The sequence below is a fragment of the Mirounga angustirostris genome, unplaced genomic scaffold (assembly GCF_029215605.1).
Source record: "Mirounga angustirostris isolate CCGP_5_RB_7025 unplaced genomic scaffold, mMirAng1.0.hap1 SCAF_10, whole genome shotgun sequence".
Lineage (NCBI taxonomy): Eukaryota > Metazoa > Chordata > Mammalia > Carnivora > Phocidae > Mirounga > Mirounga angustirostris.
This window is the reverse complement of record NW_026991718.1, coordinates 23,275,720-23,292,033: the sequence shown is the minus strand read 5'-3', so window position 1 is coordinate 23,292,033 and position 16,314 is coordinate 23,275,720. Positions and strand designations below refer to the sequence as shown.

General features: G+C 45.3%; 1 protein-coding gene across 1 annotated transcript in view; it reads left to right on the top strand.

Moving 5' to 3' along the window:
* ALK (ALK receptor tyrosine kinase) overlaps positions 1–16,314 on the top strand; it is a 688,728-nt gene that overhangs the window by 570,979 nt on the left and 101,435 nt on the right. The window contains exon 9 of the mRNA XM_064572054.1: positions 14,374–14,543. Within this exon, the coding sequence (XP_064428124.1) occupies positions 14,374–14,543 (170 nt within the window). The remainder of the gene's footprint in view (positions 1–14,373; positions 14,544–16,314) is intronic.

The following is a 16,314-nucleotide window of genomic DNA, read 5'->3' as shown; positions in this document are numbered from 1 at the left end:
GGTTGTCATTTCCTGGATCCATTCCACCTTCTATAGAACACGTGCCCATCTGGGGAGAAGGAGACCTTCTCCTCTCTCTCTTCATTCATCCTCCCCTGCATCCAGGCTGACTGCTGACCAGTGAAAGGACAAGCTGGTCCTTACCAGGCTCCACCTAGGACCAGCCTCTGCCCTTGTGTGGCCAGGCAATGCTGCCCAGACACCTTAGGGTGGCTATAGAAATCTTCTTTGTAAATAGGGACCAGAGCCACGCTAGGGGCATTCCAGGGTGACATCAACCCATCAGCTCCCACAAGCCCAAGCTCCTTGGGTCAGATATGTGGGAGCTGGAATCCAACCCCCGTCTCACCAAATGCCGTGACACCCACTGCAGTGACAGAATGCTCACGGGGAAGGCCAGTTCACCTTTGGACAGCTCCAGGCCTCAGTGCTTGCCAAATGAATTTGGTTGTTTTCCACTCTCTGTTCTCTCCCCAGTCCCCTTCACGCTTGGGAATCTTTGGGGAGCCAGGACAGGACTTGGAACGTGCTAGCTATGTAATATCCAGCTGGATCGCCCACTCTCTGCCCAGGGAGACATAATGTTGGGCCCCCCGCAGGAAGCACAGCGCCCCTTGGGCTCCCTCCTGCCCCGTGGCCCAACACACGTGACATCACCCATGTGCAAAGGAACCCAGCTGGTCACGCAGGGCCAGGACGAAGTGTAGTGTGGTGGGGAGAGCAGCTCCTTGAGGCTGCTAGGACCCTGGTGGGGTCCTGCCACTTTGTAGCGGGGGGATCTGGTGCAGATCACCTCAGTCTTCTCAGCTTCAGGAGCCTCTACAGGCCTGTCGGGAGAAACTGGTAGGTGGGCGTAAAAAGTGCCCAGCCTGGAGCTGGACACAGTGGATGCTTAATAAATGGGACGTGTGGTTTCTGCTTCTGTACCGCTACTGTTCCTATCATCACCGGCTCTGTGGCGATTCCACGATCAGAGGCTGGCGGCTGCCCTCTCTGAGGTCCTGCGTCTGGAGAATTTGCCGTCTGCTCTGCCCTGGATAACCTGGCAATAGAGGGGGTGGGGGATGTTGCCCAGCTCAGTGACTGGAGTCCAGGGAAGCTAATGCTCTCCCAGAGATAGACGGGCCCCTTACCCCTTCCACCATCCCACCAGCTCCTCTCTCCACCACCTCTTCCAATCTAGAGGGAAACAGCCTCTTCCAATCTAGCAAAAGTTCCTTTTCTCCACTTCCACCCTGGCAGCAGACACCCAGAGATGATAATGTCACACTTTCACAAATGAGGAGGGAGCCGGCAGTGTGGCCACGTGGCCTTAAGACACAGTAGCATCAGGGCGCCTGGGTGGCTCAGTTGGTTAAGCGACTGCCTTCGGCTCAGGTCATGATCCTGGAGTCCCTGGATCGAGTCCCGCATCGGGCTCCCTGCTCGGCAGGGAGTCTGTTTCTCCCTCTCCCACTCCCCGTTTGTGTTCCCTCTCTCGCTGTGTCTTTCTCTGTCAAATAAATAAATAAAATCTTTAAAAAAAAAAAAAAAAGACACAGTAGCATCTCCACTTTCCCCTGGGGGGACTCCTGGGAAAGGGACAGCTGCAGCATGTAGGGGGAACGACCTGAGAGAAAGAGAGGAAGACATGAAGGCACAGAGGGAGTCTGACGAAATGACCCGAAGCAGAACATCACATACCTGACTTTTAATATCTCTTTTTATAACTTGAGAACGAATGCCCGTTCTCTATCTTATTCTCTAACATTGCGTGTTTGTTTGGATTCAAAAACATGACTCACTACTTAATATGGAATGGCTAAGATTTTAGGAAGATACACCCTGTTTATCCTGTGGTTTTGGGGCCCCCCAGGAAGACCTGGGAGGCGTATGTCCCCTGGTTTAAGAAGCCCCAAGGAAGGGGCGCCTGGGTGGCTCAGTTGGTTAAGTGACTGCCTTCGGCTCGGGTCATGATCCTGGAGTCCCTGGATTGAGTCCCGCATCAGGCTCCCTGCTCAGTGGAGGGTCTGCTTCTCCCTCTGACCCTCCTCCCTCTCATGCTCTCTCTCTCATTCTCTCTCTCTCAAATAAATAAATAAATCTTTAAAAAAAAAAAAAAAGAAGAAGCCCCAAGGAAGAGCTCCCACCCCCACTGCCTTTCTCTGAAGTTCAAAGACCTCCTCCTCTTGTGTGACCGCACTCCTTCCCCCAGGGTCAGCATTAGGCCCGTAGATGGTGCGTTTTGAAGAGTATCTGTCCTGCCTCAGTCACCCCCAAAGTCCACCTCAACAATGCCTGTCCCCCACCCACTGGCTCATGAGTCACCCTGACTCTGACCTTGTGTCTGAAACTCTGGGAGGACCTCAGCTCTGGTAACCACTCATACCCGCTGTGATGCGGACACTATCATAGGGCCTTAACCCGGGGCCTAAGCCTGTACCACTTTGCGTCGGAGAGGGAGGGGGTAGAGGGTAGAAGTGGTGCTGGAGGCATTTTCCAAACGGCTTTTGCACAGACCCTCTGGATGACTAAGATTTGAACCCCATTGTCAGTCTCTAAGGACCATCCTATATGCCTGTAATAACATTACACCCATACCCCGTATTAAGAACCCTCTATAATGTCAAAGACCACCGACCCTGCCCACCTCCACAGTCACCCTGTGAGGTGAATGAAACCTTGCCCATTCTACAGAGGAAAGGCCTCAGAGGGCTAGGAGACACCCCCAAGGTCACAGGCTACGGCATGCAGAAACCAGGACTCAAATACTAGTCTGCTAACTTCAAAGGTAGCTGCTCAACCGCTCCCCCACAAGGTAGTCAGGGGGTGGCCCCCTGAGCATGCAAAGGGTGGGCAGCTGCAGGGACAAGATCAGAGCCGTAGCTTGGAGCTTGGCTGGGATGGATGGGCACGCAGATGCCTGGCAGGAGTGAGGGAGGGAAGGTCACAGAGGTCTCTCAGTCAGGCAGTAAACCAGCAAGCACTCATTTCAAACCCACCATGTGGCCAGCCATGCTGGAGATAGACAGCAAGAAGCTGGGATCTCTTTGGAGTGTTTATTCGGCAGAAAAGTTAAAAATACTTTCAGGATGACCAGTCCTGGTCTCCAGGTAACTTAGGGATCACTCAGCTGCATTACATTAAAAAGCAAGCCAAAGTTCTTAACTAGAGCCCTCAAACACCCTAACTCTTTGTACTCTTGGGAAAAAGAAACCTTCCTTAGTCTGGGTCTGAGGTAGGGACCCTTCATAGCTGGTAAGCCAACTGAGGGAGCATTTTTTAAATATCAATCCCTTAGTGTGTGGCTAGGACTATGCTAAGAATGTCACTTGTTTTATCTCACCACCAAAACAGACTTGTGAGGCTTCATTACCCCCATTCACTGACGGAGACCCTGGGGCCTAGAGAAGTTAAGTGACTTGCCCCGGGTCGCCCTGCTAGTAAGAGGAGGAGCCAGGTTTTAGACGAACATCCGTCTCCCTTGAAGGTCACTGGACTTAATTTAGGTCACCTGAGTTTGAATCCCAGCTCTGCCCCTTAAAATTCACGTGACCTCAACCAAGTCACTCTCCCCCTAACTGGGGATAAAAATAGCTGTTTCACTTGCTGCAAAGATCAAATGAAAAGTGAAAACTCTTTGTAATCCCGGCAGTGTTTTATGGATGGAAACAATGATTATTATCTCCTCTTTGCACAGGCAGGCAGAAGTCAGTCCACCATGAATTCAGACATCATGTGTGCTCTTGTTTCTCTTCTCGGTCAATAGCAACATGTGGGAAGATTGGGAGCATTATTTTGCACAGTGCCTAGGATTAGCACCAGAAGGACATGCCCCATGAATCCGCTTAATCGATCATTAATTACACAGCATAACCCTGGTCCAGGGTAAGCGCTAACAAGGAGACTCCTCCTTGATGCTCAAGGATCCAACAAACATGGCCCTACTGAGATCTCTGAGCCAAAATAATTCTCCCCTCAGGACCTAGAGCGGGGAAGCTGCTGGTGCCTAGCATGTTCCCACCCCCTCCTATGATGCAGTTGATGCTGCCAGGACACATGCTAATGGCCCAAAGCAATCAACAGCAATTGTAATTGCAGTCGGACATAATTAATTTAATACCTTTGAGCCATTCAAAATTAATACTTCTCTATTACATGATGAAACTGAGGCATAGGGAGAATTACTGTCAAGGCTCATGGGTGTGAATAAAATCCTCCTGGGCACTTGGCAGAGATCCGGATCCAATTCAGAATCCACCTGCTAATCGTGGACCCTTGTGGCTCCTACTGGAGACCCTGATGACACATTCAAAAGGCCATATATAGGGGGGCACCCTGTTGAAAGCAGAGGCTCTCCCCAACTGTCAGAATAAATACTCCCCAAGTGGCCCTGGGCCCCTGCAGACACTCATGTGCCTGGGGTCCATTCTCTTTCCTCTGTCCACTTTCATTGCACAGAGTCAATGCCGTTCCCCAGCTAGAGGATTACAGAGCTGTCTCGCAGCATTGTCCCCATCACACACAGAGAGATGGAGGTACAGAGGAGGCTGTTAGCTTCAGATCATACCTTCGCAATGTAACTCAAAAGAAAATATCACCTTTTCTTCCTATAAGACGGGGAAGATAACTCTCTGGGGAAACTGGAAGAAAGAACACTGAACTGAAATTTTTAAATAGAGCTTCCTTCACGCTGTCCCTTTCTATTTTTTTTGTGAGCTGTTTATCTCTAACATGGTGTTCCCTGCCCGCCCTTTCCGATGCAGGAGGAGGGAAGTAACATTGATTGAGTGTATTTGGTAACTGGGCACTGGGCTCCTTAATGATCTTATGACAGTCCCCCAGCGACTCTCTGAGCAGAGTATGTTTGGCCCCATTTTACAGATGAAGACTGAGGCACCAATTATGCCACAAATAAAGACAGAACCTCTCTTTGATTTCAAAACTCGTGCTCTGTCCGCAGCCCTCATTCCCCAGAAGCGCCCACTTTCCCTGGTCTTCCCCAAAAAGCCCGCACGAGGCAGGCAAGAGAAACTCATTCTTCCCTAAGGGGGTGGAAAGAAAGTACTCTTTTTTCCCCACTTTCAAATGACATCAGAACCCTCCCTTGCTGCCATTTTTTAGTATAGTGTTTATTTTTTTTCTGATTACAAAAGTGCTCTCTGTTCATTGCAGAACACTAGGAAAATACGTGAAAGCATGAAGAAAACTGAAATCGCCCACAGTCTTACCCCCCATCGGTAACCCCACTTACCACGTTGGTACATTTCCTTCCAGACACATGGACGTCTATTTGAGCAGAGTGAAAAGGGTTTATACAAATTTGGCATCATACCATATAAGTATTTTATGTCTCCTTTCTTTACTTACTATTATATTTTCCTGTATCAGTGTTATTCTTCATAAACATCCTTTTAATAGCTGTGTACACTACATTTATTTTATTGTTTTTGTTCAGGTTATCAAAAAGTAGATGTTCATTGTAAAAAATTTAGGAGACCAAAGAAGGGAAAAAAAAATACCAGTAACTCCATAACCTCACCAGCCAGGGATCCCACAGTTATTATTTTTGTATATAACCTTCATGTTTTCAACAAAGGGGGCATGTAGGTTTCCCTGGCTGGCTGTTTCTGGCTTCGAAGCGATGCCTCAGAAAGGAGGAGACATGGAGTGCTGTTTTCAGAAAGGATCTCAATCTTTTAAGTCCCCTACATGGCCAGGAATCCAGCATTTCTTAAGCCTCCATAATTGCAAGTATTTGCCAGCATATTTTATTTGCTTGTTATCAAAAAATCTGCATCTGGTCTGCTTCTTGCTGTGTTGGGTTGATTTTTCATTAGGCTATTTATAGCTAGGGAGTTGGTATTTAGTTTTCTTTCCAGGTGAATTAGGAGATGGAATACAAAAACACTGGGTTTTGCAGTGAGTCAATACTCTCAATTAAAGTTAATAAGAGACCACGTTGAAACCAAGGAGCTCTTAAAATTACCAGTTCACACCCGAATCACAGCCCCATGGCAGCTTAGGTTGGGAAGGAGCCTTAACCTCCATTCAAAGCTTGGATGTGTCTGACAACAACTCCAATCTCGGTTTCCCAGTCACTGCTGGATGACGGGGTCCAGGCTGGGGAATATGGGGGGAGCACACACCACCCCCAAGCAAGCTCATATTTGAGCCTCTCTCTCTGTTAAAAAGCATTTCCTTCCGTTGAAGTGAAATACACACTAGAGCATCCATCCCGGCTTTGTCTGTCCTGCAGGAATTCACACAGCCCTTCAGAAAAAGGAAGAAAGGTCGCACATTCCCCCTCACGGCATGACCTACATTTGGGGGTGCTGCATGCAGAATGGACATTTTTTGATACCACGGAGTCTCTTTTGTTCAACTTTAGCTTAAATTCCACGCTGATATTTTTTTAATATGTTCAAGAGATTGTTGTAAAGTTGCCCCGAGGTATGCATAGCAAACACGGGGTATATTCTCAACATAAAATTGCAATAATTACCTCTGGAGGAGGAAAGGGCCATGAGAGAAATAATAGCAATAGGCCTAGCCATAATGCTACTCTTGCCTTATGTACAGAATTTTAATTAATAAAATGACAAACACTGGTAGCACATAATTGGAAAGTCTATCAGGCCCCACCGAGGTGGGGGAGGTGGGGAGCAGGGAAGACCCTTGTGAAAGGGTCGGATGGAGCCAGGAAATATAATTACTGGTGGCACGTTCCTGGCGTTGTCTCTTCTCACTTGTCTCATTTGCTGTCTGCGTATCAGAGTTTATTAGTCAAAAGCTATCGTTCATAACCTGTATCTACCAGGACATGTCTAGAAGGATCAACATTTTTATTGTTACAGCCTCCAACAAGTGGTATTTCTCACAAACATTACTTAGGATTTGTAGATGTCTCATATTTGTGTGAATACATTTGTCATATATATGGACACACACACACACACATATGACGACTCATTGTCTGGCAGAGACAAAGGATGCAAATGGTTTAAAGCCCTCTATCTCCCTAATTCCTCTGTTATGAAGGTATTTCTGGGCTACAATCTTGTTAAAATATAAACTCTGACTTGGCAGCCCTGGGGTGGGATTTGAGACCCTACATTTCTGATGAGCTCCTGGGTCATGCCAATATTGCTGGTTTATAGACCACACTTGGAGCAACAAGGATCTAGACAACCTTCACAATACACCCCCCAAAGATTTAAGTCTTACCATAACATGTTATGTGTATGTAGCGCTATTGATATTGTAGAAACAGCATAGACCATAGCGTGGAATCCAAGTCTGCAGCACATGGGCTCAGCGTTGATCATATCCACAGGAAGGAACATTGTGAACAGAAAATGAGACAGCATATGTACAAGTGCCTAGCGCAGCTCTCTGGTATTCAATAAATAGTCAACTAACAAACTATCCTCTAGGCCCCCAGATGGAAGCTGGTCTTAGTAAGATCTAATTCCAAGAGTGTTTTTTGCCCGCTCTGAGCACCTGATCCTTAACTGTCAGTATCAAGTGAGGTATCAGAGGGGTTCTTTTATCTGAGACTGTATTTATAAGGAAAATGGAAGTCTTGGAGAAGGCCTTGAGCCTGCAGTCTGCCCTAGAAACCACAAAGAGTCACTCTGTACACTTACATACAAATAATGAATGAGGGATATTCAGAAAGAATTGACGTCAGTCCTTGAAGTCTTCTAATTAAGAAATTGGTAAGAACCTGACCCTGTAGGTCCAAGAAGATGGTTCTGGTCCCATTTGCATCTTTAGGTTATCCCTGCTCACCCTCAGGGCTATCCTCAGTCTTGGCCCAGGGATGACATGGCAGCCACGCAAAGGCCCTCTGCTGGGGTCTGTGTCCTCCCCCTTGCAGGAAAGACACTCCTTGTACATCTTGGTGATGGTGGGTACGTGTTAAGCCATTTTTTAGTTATTAAGAATTACCTCTTACTCGAAGTCCAAGTGAGAATGGACCCCTCACCGAGAAGGCCAGGCTACTTCTAGCTCTAAGTAGCCCCTCTTCCCAGTGGTCTCCGCCTAGGATGTGCTTTAGAATCACCTGGAGAGATCTGAAAACTGCTGACACCCAGAACCTTCCCAAGACCAATTAAATCAGAATCTCTAGGGTGAGAACTCAGATACGAGTAGTTGTGAAGACTCCCCAGGTGATTCTAATTTGCAGCCCCGGTTGAAAGCCACTGGTATCACCATTTCATTCACAACATGTGGGCTCTACTTCCACATCCTTTATCTCAGTCTTACAACCACCTTTTAAGATGGGCAGGGAAAGTATGGCTATTATCACAGGTTCATCTATAAGGAAATAGAGGCTCAGAGGAGCTAAGTGGTTGGCTTAAAGTCACACAATTGATTCACTTGGATATTGGAGCACAAACCCCTGTTTATCCCATCGTCAATAGGCAAGAAACAAGGATAGTCTGATAAGCCACCCGAGAGTGAATGTTGATGCAAAGGGCAATTGCTTCCAAGGCATTCCAGAAAGGAAGCGGGATGAGTCATAGGAGCACAGGGGCAAGGCTGCTTCTCTGCAGATCGTGATGCAGTGAGTCCAGGATCAGGCCAGAGATGCTGCATCCAGGTAACACCCATGACACCATCCTGAACATCACACTCTGAGTAGCAAAGCACTGACTGACTTCTAGAGGTAAATCTGGAATGACTAGGGATAACTACAGGTGAGAAGTAGGCCAAGTGAAAGACCAGAGGTTCTAGACTGCTTATATCTGAGGAAGAACAGTATCACCTGAATATATCACCTTACTAAACACTCAGTGGATGAAAAAAAAAAAAAAAAAGGAATGGCCAGAAGACATACTTTGCTAGCCATTCACTGGCTGCCAGTTTGCAGTCTTATACCAAACCTTTTGCGTCTGTTTCTAGAAATAGACTTTGCCGAAACTTAGTGCATGCCTTGGCTTGAGTTGTAGCTGAGATACATGTTTTCTGCTATAAATATATGTGGTGGTATTGTAAGATGAAAGGAAAGTCAAATTTTTAACTCTCCTATGTCTTCACCATCAAGTGGCTCTGTTTACTCCCCCTTTTGGTACACTCAGCACAATTGCAGTTACTCATTTAAATTCAGACTTCCTGGCTACATGATAAGCTTCGTGAGAACAGGGAAGATACATATAATATGCAGTACAGAATAGGTATGTGGTAAATATTTATTGAATGAATGGATGATCATCTCAAAGACTGATACCAAGAGGGATCCTGGTAGACCTCCTCAAGAGCTAGGGAAGCCATCTCTTGGCAGCCAGTACCGTTCTCACTTTCCAGGCCCTATTGGCCTAAAATACAGTGCAGGCAGGTGGAGAAAGCTCAACAGTCAGCAAGCCAATGGCCCCACTGTCAGTATGACAGAACTCTACCTCACTGACATGCTCAGGTCACTGGCAGACTCTACTTCAGACTGAAAGTTTCCTAAGAACAGCTGAGAACTGGGCCATTTCAACTACAGCCAAGTTAGCTGCAAGATGCCTGGATCCCCTTCCCTTCCCTGGAACCCACCCCCTAGAACTCAACCCCTAGAATGCAGGAAAGTGCTAAGGAGCTTCACAGGTGCAAAGTTGGTTTCTGTCCCTGAGAGGGGACTGGGTAAAGACAGGAAGCTCTTCCTGGAAGTGTATAAATCTTTATATATTCTGACACTGATCAGCTCCTACCGTGTGCCCTCACTTGACAACGACTGTGAATACAAGATAAGACAGTCCCTGCCTTGAAGGAACTTGTGGTCCATGGAGGATGGAGGGAAGACAAGGCAGCAGAGCTGTGTCCTATGATGATCCCAATAGCCTCAACTGTTAGATTTCAGAGGAGGGGAAAGTCATTCTGAGACAGATGATAAGAAAAGTTTCCCTGAAAATTAAATAGATTGAATTTTTTTTAAGTGATGAGAAGGAAAGAAGAGGTAGAGAAAATGGAAGGATCAAAAGCACAGAAGCAGAAAAATGCATGTCAGGTGCAGAGCTGGTATGTAGACTGACGTGAGGGAGCCTAAGGACTAACATCTATTGGGCCCCCACGTTTGGACTACTGGGTGAAAACTACTTGTCTGGGTGCTCTAAGGTAATACAGTTTTTTAGTCACTGCAAAACACAAAGCAGGCTTATTTAGAAATCAAAATGCCCATCTGATCAGAACTTCAACCTCACTTTAAAGTTAGGGCTTCTTGGGGCACCTGGGTGGCTCAGTCAGTTAAAGGTCTGCCTTCAGCTCAGTTCATGATCCCAGGGGCCTGGGATCGAGCACTGCATCGGGCTCCCTGCTCAGCAGGGATTCTGCTTCTCCTTCTCCCTCTGTCCCTCACCCCTGCTCTGCTCTCTCTCTCTCTCAAATAAATAAATAAGATCTTTTAAAAATTATTTAAAAAATAAAAATAAAGTTAGGGCTTCTTTCCTCCCCTGCCCTGCCATGCTTGGCCCTACTGCAGAGGAGAAGCCTGAGATCAGGGAAAGGATCATTGATCTCTCTTCTTCTTCACTCAGCTCTCCTCCTTTTCAGTCTTCTGGCTTAATTGTGACCCTTCAAGGTCTTAAGTGCAGAGAAAAGAAAAGAGGTTAAGGGGAAAAAGAAAATCTCATTCCACCAGACCTGTTGCGGTGATCTGGCACTGGTATTCTCTGGATGTGACAAGGCTTACTGGTTTTCACAGGAGGGCACTTTGGTGGTTTCTTGGGAGATTTACCTTTCTCCTCACCCCCTCCACTATGGCTAGGAATCTTTCACCTTGACTAGGATATATGTATCATTCCAGGTAATCACTTACTCTTTCCTCTGTCCTTGGGCATCTTGAGATGCCTGCAGCTTCTTTCTTCTGAGTTCTATTTACCCCTTCAAGAAGCCCTCTTGGACAAGATCTAAAATGACCCACATGGGCTCCCGTGTACATGGCTCACTGTAGTCTATGTGTAATGCTCATGCGTGTTGTATACTGCCAGACTCTGGGAGTACAGGCCATTCAGTGCTTCCACCTTGCCTTTGTTCTGCCATTAGAGCAGCCAGTCAGCCCCTTGTTCATGCTTTGGATTTTCCAGGTAGGAGCTAGACAGTATTCTATTGAGCTCCCCAAACTGCAGGGGATTGATATCAGGTGCTCAAGGGGCTATCATTAAAACTGCTCTCTCTCTCTTGACTTGGGATGAAGAGGGAACCTTCTTTGCAGGAGAGTAAAGTGAGGTGGAACTCATGATATACAAAAAGCACATTCCAAAAACTCTCTCCTAGTAGTCAACCACCAACTTTTTAAAAAATCCAAAGTATGGATGAGAGATTAAGAACTGTGTAACCTGTTTTTATCCACCCCCTCATGAGAGTCCTGTATCACTGTGCTGTCAGACATCCTTTTGAAGTGTAGGATCTATTGTGTCAGTGCTTCAGCCGAAATGCCTTTTTTACCATTTTGTTACACTATTTGTTATCTCTCATTAAATTGTCACTATAATCCTATAAGGTAGATAAACCTATTCTCATATTAGAGAATACAGAACTGAGCTTCAAAAGGACCAAAGTGACAAGAACAGTTTTTGAATCCAGATCTCTCTAATGCAAACTCTTAGACCATTCTAGGGTGGAGGATACATGTGGCTCAGCATAAGTACTCAATAAATATTCATTGAATGCCTAAAAAGCTTATTTTCTTAGATTACAGAGGAACACGAATGCTTTGATATTAATTGATAGGGAGTGAGAAACCACTGAAGAGTCACAGATGGCAGGGGTAAACAGGAAGATGTGATCGAGATACACAAAAGAATTTAGAAGGGAGAAAGTAGAGAGGGAGAGGCACTTTAAGAGGCCATGGAGAGAGTTGAAAGAGTAAGTTATAAAGGACATTGTGACTGCTACTTTGTTAGAGTAATGAGAAGAGAAGCCAGGTTAAAAGAATTTAAAGAAAGAATGGGCAACAAGGAAATAAAAGCAGTTACATGCCAGTTATCCACGATGTTAACATCTGAATGGAGGTACAGAAATAGGTTGCAAGTCAGAGCAGCTAGCAGGATCAAATAAAGGATATTTTTCTGGCACAGGTGAAAGCCGATCTTATTTGTAGACAGGAGACCCAGAAGGCAGAAAGAGTCTGAAGGTGCTGGAAGTTTCTGAGAGAACAAGGACTAGGGGGTGGTAAAACATGAGGGATTAGCATAGAAGAAAATGAAGGATGCATCTTCCTCTAAGACAGGAAAAGAAGAAAGAAGGTGGATAAATAAACACCTATGTAAAGAAGAAGGATGAGGTGGAGGGGGAGAGGAGGAGGAAGAAGAAGAAGAAAGAGGGAGAGGAGAAGGGGGAGGAAGAGGAGGGAGAGGGGAAGGAAGAAAAAGAAAGGAAGGAAGGGAGGAAAGCAGAGAGGCTAAAGGAGATTTCACCTAATATAGTAAATCTTTATCAGTAAAGTAAGAATCAAAATAATGATCAAGAGAGTTAGGTACCAAGAGGTAATAGCATTAGTGTTTGAGGAAGAGTTTGGAACACCCATTGTGCTGTGGGTGTTCAGAAATCAACTATGGAAATCAACAGTGGATGAATAAGTACCACTAACCATCCAGGGCATTGAGGTTCAACATTCTGATTTCACAGAAGTCCAAATCAGCAATATTCTGTGGCCAAGGAGCAAAAGGAGAGAAAGGATGTGGCAAGCAATATCCCAAGCTAGGCACTGCAGGGCATGGGCTAAGGGCTGAGAGAGGTTAGTTGACAATGGTAGGATTAAAATTTCTAGTCATGGCATCCAGACTGCACAAGGAAGCAAGTGAGGTCAGGAAAAACAATTAACAGATTTGTTAAGTTATCCAGGGAGTGCTCATTGGTGACAAGTACTTTTGCTACACTGGATTTGGGAAAGGGGAAGGTATAAGGGAAGAAGTATAGTTATAGACCAGGCTTACCTGACTCAGGCTCTCAGAAGTAGAACAGCACTTGGGCATCCCAGTGCCAGGTGTGACCTCGTTAGTGAAGAGGTCATGTGCAACAAAGTGGAAAGTTCATGGTATGTGACCTCTTTGATCAAATTGTGAGGCAACCTTGAGCTCAGGGACTGGGAGAAAAAGGAATGGTCATTTACAGAAAAGCATGTCTTCAAACAATGAGAAACAAAGAAAAGGGGGCACCATAGCGGATGAAAACTCTTGTTTTCCAGAGGATATATTTTACCTTCTATTCTACAATAGCCATTTTTTTAATTACAGGATCTGAACGGGAATATTTGGGACAATTATATGCTCTGGTTGTCCTAAGTTTTAAATGTTGTTTATAGATTGTTTCTATAAAACACAAAGATCAGAGACCTCGTTATAGTATATACTGACTCAGGGCATGACTGCCCTTAAACTCTTTTAGAAATATTAGCTACAAGAGGGCACGTTCTGCATGGAGCACTGGGTGTTATGCACAAACAATGAATCATGGAACACTACATCAAAAACTAATGATGTAATGTATGGTGATTAACATAACAATAAAAAATTTTTTAAAAAAGAAATATTAGCTACAGTCCCTTTCATATGTCTAGGGAACAATGCCATAGGAACCTTTAATCAAGACACAATGAAAACATATGATTGTAGCTTCCTTTTGTCAAAATGGATGACAAGTATACTTGTATACTTGAAGTATCTCAATACAAGATTTTTGTCTCAACTTTGCCTACAAGTGCCCACAGGTATCAAGTCATAGAGTCTCCAGTTAGCTAATACAAGGTATAGTATCATTCAGATAAGATTATTAGAGTCTGGGGAGGGGAGAATAAAAATCTATGATACCGGGGCGCCTGGGTGGCTCAGTCGTTAAGCGTCTGCCTTCGGCTCAGGTCATGATCCTGGGGTCCTGGGATCGAGTCCCGCATCGGGCTCCCTGCTCAGCAGGAAGCCTGCCTCTCCCTCTCCCACTCCCCCTGCTTGTGTTCCTGCTCTAGCTATCTCTCTCTCTGTCAAATAAATAAATAAAATCTTTAAAAAAAAAAAAAAAATCTATGATACCTAAGGCATTAAAGAAATTGAGTCATAAAATCACTTATCCAAGATCACAAAGTGAATTGGGGCCACAGACAAGAATCTTTGGATCCCCTTTAAGAAGTTCATTTACTATCCCATGGATCTCAATATCACCTCAGACACAGAATCTGGTGAAACTTAGGATCAACCTGAAAAAAATTCCAAAATTGTCCATCGTTGTTCCTGCCCAACTCCTTAAACCTTCATGAAAGCCATTTTGGGAGACTGAGCAAGATCAGGCAGCCACCAGCTTTCCTTCCTGGGCACCCTTGGCTGAGTCTCCAACAATATCTTTGAGAATTCCAGGAAGGGGACCTGAGGCTTCCTTTTAACATTAACACCTGTCCTCTGGCTCTTCTCTCCCTTGCAGCTCCGAATGTCCTGGCTCATCCGTGGAGTCTTGCGGGGAAATGTCTCTTTGGTGCTGGTGGAGAACAAAACTGGGAAGGAACAAAGCAGAATGGTCTGGCATGTTGCCACCAATGAAGGCTTGAGCCTGTGGCAGTGGACGGTGCTGCCTCTTCTCAATGTGGCTGACAGGTGGGCCTCCATCCATTCCTGTCACTCTCTTTTCCTCGATCAGCCAAAAGGCAGAAAGGGGTCATGTCTTCCCCCCACCAACACGTCTACCCAAGATACAGATCCCGATGAGCACATACATGTGCATACATACAAATATGTACATATACACACACACACACACATATACATGCACACACACTTTCTGCAGACTTCTAGGGAGCACTGAGTTTCTCTGTGGGATTTCCATGCTAATGAGCCCTCATCTCTTGCATCTCTGGCCTGGCCTGATTGGCTGGCTCCAGTGTCTGTAGCAGGAAGAAATAAAACTGAACAACTCATCTTATTGCCAAATAATAATCAGGCTTTATACGTATATCACATTTTCTCTTAATTAATGCATTTTGCCTTACTTTCCCATTTGACATTTTATTTATCCCTTATTAACAGCAAAATTTGTGACATGGGTAATACAGATCTTATTATGTTCCCCATGCCTGCCCTTTCACAAGATTCTCATTGAGAACCAAAGAGTTACAGCACCAGCAAGTTGGCCTCAGAGTGAGGACTGGTACTCAGGTCAGTCCAAGTCCAGGGCTTTGTGGAGTCAGGTCCCTGAAGCAGGTAGATGAGGGAGACGACAAAGTCTTCAGTAAACAGAGGAGGACTTCTACCAGAGGCCCTGGGTCCTATTTGAATTCTATACCCAGTGGCTTTGTGACCTTGAACCTCTCTGGGTCTCAGTTTCCTCATCTTTATTTTATTTTTTTTTTAATTTTATTATGTTATGTTAGTCACCATACAATACATCATTAGTTTTTGATGTAGTGATCCACAATCCATTGTTTTCATATAACACCCAGTGCTCCATGCAGTACATGCCCTCCTTAATACCCATCACCGGGCTAACCTATCCCCCCCTTCCCCCTCCCCTCTAAAACCCTGTTTGTTTCTCAGAGTCCATAGTCTCTCATGGTTCATCTCTCCCTCCAATTTCCCCCCCCCTCATTTTTCCCTTCCTTCTCCTAGTGTCCTCCATGCTATTCCTTATGTTCCACAAATAAGTGAAACCATATGATAATTGACTTTCTCTGCTTGACTTATTTCACTTAGCATAATCTCCTTCACCTCCATCCATGTTGATGCAAATGGTGGGTATTCATCCTTTCTTGATGGCTGAGTAATATTCCATTGTATATATGGACCATATCTTCTTTATCCATTCATCTGTTGAAGGGCATCTCGGCTCTTTCCATAGTTTGGCTATTGCGGACATGGCTGCTATGAACATTGGGGTGCATATGGCCCTTCTTTTCACTACATCTGTGTCTTTGGGGTAAATACCCAGGAGTGCAATTGCTGGGTCATATGGTAGCTCTATTTTTAAATTTTTGAGGAACCTCCACACTGTTCTCCAAAGTGGCTGTACCAACTTGCATTCCCACCAACAGTGTAAGAGGGTTCCCCTTTCTCCACAACCTCTCCGACATTTGTTGTTTCTTTCCCTGTCCATTTTTGCCATTCTGGCTGGTATAAGGTGGTATCTCAGTGTGGTTTTGATTTGGATTTCCCTGATGGCTAATTGATGATGAACATTTTTTCATGTGTCTGTTAGCCATTTGTATGTCTTCTTCAGAGAAGTGTCTTTTCATATCTTCTGCCCACTTTTTGACTTGATGATTTGTTTTTTGGGTGTTGAGTTTGAGAAGTTCTTTATAGATCTTGGATACCAGCCCTTTATCTGTAGTGTCATTTGCAAATATCTTCTCCCATTCTGTGGGTTGCCTCTTTG